Genomic DNA, 7,217 nt, shown 5'->3' with positions numbered 1-7,217 from the left:
TATCAACCTGCACTTGTGCTGATGTTGTCGCTCGAGGCCCTTCTCCTGGTGCTCCCACCTTCTGAAGCAAAACAGGTGACAACTGGGGTTTTTGAGGTGGACCCCTGTTTATGGAACTTCTTCCATAAGTTCTTTCTGGCATCAGGCACACCATTTTTTGTTCTACCAAATTTTTACAGTTCAAGTGCAATCCTATGCATGTTTAGACAGAAAAAAGGCCTACAATTCCCAGCATTCCCCAGCCAGCCAGTAATCTCAGATGAGAGTTCTCATTTAATTTGAAAACTCATTCTTTGTGTAAGAACTTTTGCATGTATGTAGTATCAAACATATCTTGGGAGCTGTAGTTTGAAATTGAGTAATTCATCATGATGCCATGTGTCCCCATGTTAGGTACCTCTTGCTGATTACTTGTTTCCTCAAGGCCTTCCTATGTAATGTTTACTTGCCATCACCAAACAGTATATGGAGGAGAAACATATGGATTGGTATACGAAGGTGTATACAGTCTACATGGTGGTTTCCTTGAACATTATTGGTTTGTGGAAAGAATTCGAATGCCAACCTTTTCCTAAAGGGTTGAAGTCACCTCATCACATTTCCTCCTGAAAGAAAGTTGTTAAATCAAACCAACCAACTCAGCACATGTGCAGAAATGCTGTAGTTTAGCTGCAGACTGCACATGCTCCGAAGTTCACGCTCTATCCTGAAATTAGTAATGATTTAATGAAGCAGCGATCCAAGCTCACTACAAAGGTGAACATTATGAATGCGTGAGTTTCGACCAACAGGCCAACTAATTACAACGTTTGGTGGCATCATTACTCCTAGGTAGGTGGGTATAGGACTGCCACCTTTGTTTCTCATCACTTTCTTGATGACTTGCTGCTGTTGAATATTTCCAGGAGGGAGGTTGCCAATCCCCACTGGCATGCAGAAAGTAGCTCCACACAATCCTAGCTCTCCTTCTGTTTGATCTACTCCTGGCTTCCTAGTGTCTCCTCCCATTTCTCTTTCCCTGCCCACCAGAGCCTGCTGCTCTCTGTCCATCAAGCCATTTCCCAGTTCTCCTTCTAGTGCAAGTGCCTTCCCAAGAGGGACGACTTTCCAGAAAAGACCGTTTTGAACCACCTAACCTTACCTTCTTCACTGATGAGATATAGTGATGGCTACCAACTTGGATAGTAGGGATGTGCTCCGCTTCTCCTCGAACCGGAGAAGCAGGAGCGGAGCGGGGGGCTTCGCCTACCCTTAAGGCGGAGGCGAAGAGAGTCAGGGGGGTTGCGGATCGAGGCGAAGAGGATCGCCTCAATCCGGAGCTTTGCCTGAAGGTAAGTGGGGGGGAGGGGGACTAATTTGGCGCTACCGGCACCGCCATCCATGCGGCAGCAGTGGCGGCAGCACCAGGTAAGGGAACAGGGAGGAGGGACGCTTACCTTCCTCCGTCGCCGGCTTCAATTGAGGCCCCAGTTGAAGCCGGAAATGAAGGCCGAGGCCTCTTCTGGCTTCAACCGGGGCCTCAATTGAATCCCGCGACGGAGGAAGGTAAGGGGGCAGGGTGGGGGGGTGGTTTCTCTTGCGCTGCCATCACCGCTGTCCATATACTGACGGTGGCGAAGCCAGATATCGCTCCGCGGAGCAGAGCAGGAGACGGGCGGAACGGCGCGAAGAGGATCGGGACCAATCCGGATTTTCCGGATCGGGCCATGAAGCAGATTGGGGGGTCCGTGCACACCCCTATTGGATAGCTTTAAAAGGGGATTAGACAAATCAACAGAGGAAAAGGCTGTCAATGGCTACTACTCATGATTGCCCTTTATTTTCTCCTGTATTAGAGGCCATATGTTGGGGAGCAGAAGCAGGCAGGTGGTATTGTGCCCTTATGCCCTGATTATGGGCTTCCCATTGGGGCATCTGGTTGGCCACTGTGGGAACAGAGTGCTAGGCTAGATCAGTCTTTGGTCTGATCCAGTATGGCTCGCCTTATTACCTGTGACTCCTCATCCGGTCGGAAAAAGTAATGCTGATTGCAATCCCTCTGGAAAAAAACATTTCGGGGCTTTATTGGCTGCCTTCTGTGCTGCTGCTATTAAATGCATGTTAAATAGCAGCAGAGACAAGCCGAATATGGATGGGCATTATGCCATTACCATCTATGGCAAAGAGCTGGACAATTTGTGTCCAGTCTAAGTGCTGAACTGAGGACTGTCCTACTTCATAATGCAAGAAGTGATCAGATATTTGAAAGCTCCCCCATGTCAAAAGCCACCTTTACACATGGAAAGCTAGTCTGGCAGGTGAAAGCCTAGGCTAAAACCCTTCTCCGTGACTAGATAGCTTTCTATGTAGAGGGAACATGTGATATGCCTATTAAGAAGTTTCAACCTCAGGAGGATTTCCCATGTAGCTAGGCCTTCAGTCAGGGATGAGGAATGTGTGGTCCTCCAGATGTTGGACTTCCATGTCTGTCATCCCTCATGATTGGCTATCTGGCTAGGGCTGATGGGAATTGCAGTCTGGGATGGGTGGGTACCCTTAAATAGTTCTCTGCAGTGAGCATGCAGAAAATAAGTGAAATGTGGTGCCTAATTATTTGTATAGAACAACACAAACCATGTTACATTTCAGCTGTGGCTTAGTGTTCAATTGCACACAATTAGAGTACATATCAGTGTTCCATTTTTCATCTCTGACAAAACCCACACATCCTAATTTAGAACCATCTGGTCTCTAGACAGCAACAGCCCATATGATCAAAAGGCAGTTTCCATAGATCATGATGCACCCATCCCCATATATTGGGATGGGGTGGGGAGAGGGAGGGGAGGAATGGCATTCCAGAATACAACCCAACCTCAAATGCCTCCAAAGATCCTTGCAGAAATATTTATTGGGTTGCTGAAATTTAAATGTAGCACGGCAGCCTGCATCGCATCAGGCAGGTCTATGTATAGATTTGTCTTTTGGTGTTGTTAATGGTATCTTTAATTTCATTTGGGCTTGATATGTTTACAAACTAATAAATATGATTTATAAAAAGTGCCTGTGGTTCACTAATTACTGCACATATGGTGCTTTCGTTTTGTAAAACTGGCATTTGCATTCTATTATGATTATGTCTCTGTTCACCAGCGCTAATTAGTCTGATTAGGCAGATAACTTTAACCATTATTAGAACTAGAATATTGAGAACTTTGAATGCACAGGAACAACATTCATCCTCAGTAAAGGCTGGACATTAATGATACTTTCTGTAGATAGATGATAGACACATAGATTGATTGATAGATAGATTGATAGATAGGTGATAGATAGACACATTTTCACATACAGAGTTGTGCTAGAAGCATTCACGTTTAGCATCTTGAGAAATCCAATTAAACACAGTTCCTTAGCATGAATTCATTAATCAAAGTTAATCTTTCCAATGAATACATAATTTGGAATCTGTGTCTAAAATGTTCATTAAAGGATAAACATGCTAAACACAAAAATTAGGTTTTCCTGCTTAGAAGTTAGTATACAAAATGCAAAAGTAAAAAATAAAAAATTAAGCTCTGGTGAAATTTGATCCTGCTATTGGTGGATGTGATGGAACGTATTAGTCTTAAAAGTCTAAATGATCCTTTATGAAATAGCTGAGCACCCTTGCCATTTACCACAAAAGCCTGAACCTAACGGCTTCATTGCACAGTGCAAGAACCACTGAGGAAGCATAAACACAAGTGACTAAAGGGTGGAGTCCGGCAACTCTCTTGTGGGAAGATCATGTAGATCATGTAGATCTCTAGAAGTGGGAACAGTTCAGACACTTCCCTATGGAGGCTAGGAGATCTACAACTTTCCCCTTCAGACATTATAGCACACTAACTCAATTCTATTTCTTGTTTCGTCTATTCTTGAAACATTAGTGGCTTTATGACCTGATTCTTGCTTCAGTGCCTATGCAGTTAAATGGGGCAGACTGGTTGCTATAGGCAGAGCAGAGTCACAAAACACACAGAGCTACTTGAGCTCTTCTGGGCTTGTGCCACAGCACAGCCTGGTTCATCAGTGCAACTGTTGAGGATCAAGCATGAGCATTAAAATAATGCATTAGTGATCACACCCTGCCCTCTCCAGGGCAGGATACAACATAAAAATGCCAACAGTACACATAAAGTGTGTAGCATGTAAAGAAAATGTTGATTACACTACACCAGCTTTAAAGGTCTCTCCAAACAGACAGATCTTCTCAGCTAAAGAAGAGACTCAGGGCGTTGCTAGACCTACCGGGTGTTCCGTCGTTGAGGAGCGGTGAAAGCGGCTTTTCCCGTTCAGCCGTGACGCCTCATGCTCCACACCTGCCTTCGATTTGTGGCGGAAGTTTGCGCCGGTTGTGCTGCTGCCGCCGCGAGAACGGTTGCGCAGCCACACCGGCCTGATTGCCGCGGCTTTTTTTTCCGCTCGCTGCACGGTTTGCGCACGTCCGAAAGACCGCAAACTTGCGCAGCCGTCAGCGATGCCGCCGCCGGCCCTGGCGGCGGCAGCGGCGGCAGTGCCAGTGCCAGCTGAAGTGCTGCTGGTGCTGTTGAGGGTCAACATTGATGCGCTCACTTCCTGATGGGGGTCGTGGCGGGTGTCATATGACCCGAGGTCAATCGTCTGCATGGCCACTCTGTGCCTACATCTCCCATCATGCCTCTGAGGTGTCGGCGGCGATGACCGCCTCTGTGCCCTCTGCCCCATCCCAAGGAGCCAACCCACATCTGGCAGAAACAGCTGCGCCAGCGGAAGCGCATTGTCCGGATGCAGCATATCAGGGCAGCAGAGGTGGCTGTGTGTGCGCATCTGTGCGGGAAACGATAGCCAAGAGAGGGCAACTATGCTCCCTGACGAGGACCGTGACGATCTTTGCGCGGCCATAGCCATGCTGATCTTGCTTCTGTCGGAGTATCAGCGCCTCCGTGCACAGGTGGCTGCCAGGCGGCGGCAGTTGCGGGAACAACTGGGGAGGTGGCTACTCCGCCGCAGCAAGCTGCGGGCCGCCCTCTGCCGAACGAGGCTAGCCATGCTGGCCGCGTATGGCGACTACGTCCGCGAGACACGCCGCCGCTTCTGGGCCCGGCCGAGGAGCAAGGACTGGTGGGAGAACTTTGTCCTGAAGGAGTGGGACGATGAGCAATGGCTGAGCCATTTCCGCATGAGCAGGGGCACCTTTTTTGAAATCGTGGAGGAGTTGCGGCCGCATCTGGACAGGAGGTTGACTGTCATGCGTAGACCTATCCCAGTGGAGAAACGCCTAGCCATCACCCTATGGAGGCTGGCTACCCCTTGCGTCTACAGGACCACAGCAGAGCAGTTCGGGGTAGGCTGCTCTACGGCGGCACAAATAGTCCTGGAGGTGTGCTTTGCCATGGAAGTGACCCTCCTAGCTCGTACAGTCAAGATTGGGAACGTGGCAGAGGTGAGTGGGGGATGGGGGATGGGGTGGGGGAATGCGCTGGGAACAGGCACTCACTTTTGCGGAGGTCCGCAACTTCGGAACAATGGCGCTGTCACTAATATGCCCTTTGTGTTTTCTGCCCCACAGATCATGCATGGTTTTGGGGAGCTGGGGTTCCCTCATTGTGTGGGCGCGGTGGATGGCAGCCATATTCCTCTCCAATCTCCGATACACCAAGCCTCAGAATACATAAACAGGAAGGATGAGTACTCCATGATTCTGCAGGGGACCTGCGACCACAAGGGGCGGTTCATCAATGTGGAAATAGGATGGAGCGGCAAGAACCATGATGCCTATGTCTTTGCCAACTCAGGCCTCTGTGAGACGATGGATGCAGGTGTCTTCGTGCCTACCCATCCAACAATCAGATTGCACGGCCAGCAGATTCCACCCCTCATTATTGCGGATGGCGCGTACCCTTTGCGTGAGTGGTTGATGAAACCCTATGGTGGGGCACTCACTCCACAGCAAGCCCACTTCAACCGCTGTCTTAGGCGAGCACGCCTTGTGGTGGAGCAGGCGTTCGGCCGCCTCAAGGGGAGGTGGCGGAGCATAGGCGTGCGCCTGGAGCTGGCCGAAGAAAACATCCCTTCGGTCATCAGTGCTTGCGTCATCCTGCACAACATCTGCGAAACCAAGGGGCACGCCATGCTCGTGGAGGCGGCGGAGCACAATTCTGTTGAGCTGGCTACTCTGGGCGAGCCCTACGTCAATGAGGCCAATCGCCACACCCGGGAAGGGCACAAGGTGCGGGATGCTATCAGAGAGTTCCTGTGGGCTAACCGCCGCTGACAGCCTGCCTCATAAAATTGGACTGTGCTTCTTCCCCTGTGCAGTCCTTCCAGTCCTTTACCCCAGAGTAACAGGCGTATGCCCACTTGTGTGCAATCAACTCTAGGCTATGTACGCCCACATGTATGCAATAATATATATGCTATGTACGCCCACATGTATGCAATAATATATATGCTATGTACGCCCACATGCATGTTATTTACTGTTTACTCTGTACAGCACCATCTACAGTGATGGTGCTATATAAATTAGTAATAATAATAAACTCCAGTCAAACTGCGCAACGTGTAATCATCCTAAATGTAGCCCGAAGGGCAAACCGTGCTTACCATCGTCCGCTTATTTGCGGACGTCCGCAATCTCGGAAAACGTCAACAGGGGGCGCGTGTCTCCGAAGGGCAAACCGTGCTTATCGGCACCGGCCGCTTCTTTGCGCATGTACGCAGTTCCGAAAAACGTCAACAGGGGGCGCGTACGTCAGGCCTACCCCGGTCAAGATGGAGCCTCGGAGGGTCGCCTACTGGCAGGAGCCCGAGATGGAGATGCTCCTTGAGCTCCTCCTGCAGTCTGGAAGGTCGGAGCGCCTCATGAGGAGCTCCAGCCTCCAGACTATAGATATTTTCAGGAGGGCTGCAAGGAGCCTCTCCATCGCGGGCTACTCCCGCACTGCTGAGCAGTGCAGGAGCAAGTTTAAAGGCCTAAAGGTGGCCTTCTTTGAGGCTCTGGAGTGCTACCGGGGTAGCCCTCCTAGGAGAGCCCAGCCCCCCTTCTACACCCTCCTGCACGAGCTGTGGGATCGGGCTGGGCGACCCTCGTGGGAGGAGCGGCGCCCAACAAGTAAGTACCCTTTGTATCACTGTGCCCCATCCCCCAACACTGCAGCCATGCTGAAGCTGCCCTGCACCACCTGCTATAATCATTGCCCCTCTGTGTGGTG

At 50.0% G+C, this 7,217-nt stretch overlaps 1 protein-coding gene across 1 annotated transcript; it reads left to right on the top strand.

Annotated features, from left to right (window-relative positions):
• The first annotated feature begins 4,814 nt into the window (after window positions 1-4,814).
• LOC134393693 (uncharacterized) lies at window positions 4,815-6,564 on the top strand. Its single transcript, XM_063118761.1, has 2 exons — window positions 4,815-5,446; window positions 5,573-6,564. Exons 1-2 carry the CDS (start codon window positions 4,865-4,867, stop codon window positions 6,275-6,277), a joined length of 1,287 nt encoding a protein of 428 aa, XP_062974831.1. The 5' UTR covers window positions 4,815-4,864; the 3' UTR covers window positions 6,278-6,564.
• The last annotated feature ends 653 nt before the right edge of the window (window positions 6,565-7,217 follow it).

This window comes from Elgaria multicarinata, chromosome 2, assembly GCF_023053635.1.
Source record: "Elgaria multicarinata webbii isolate HBS135686 ecotype San Diego chromosome 2, rElgMul1.1.pri, whole genome shotgun sequence".
NCBI classification, from domain to species: domain Eukaryota; kingdom Metazoa; phylum Chordata; class Lepidosauria; order Squamata; family Anguidae; genus Elgaria; species Elgaria multicarinata.
This window is presented reverse-complemented; position numbering and strand designations above follow the sequence as displayed.

Coding starts and splice junctions, on each gene's coding strand:
- LOC134393693 (XM_063118761.1), top strand. CDS start 4,865: ATGCTCCCTGACGAGGACCGTGACGATCTTTGCGCGGCCATAGCCATG. Junction 5,447..5,572: donor AGATTGGGAACGTGGCAGAG/GTGAGTGGGGGA, acceptor TCTGCCCCACAG/ATCATGCATGGTTTTGGGGA.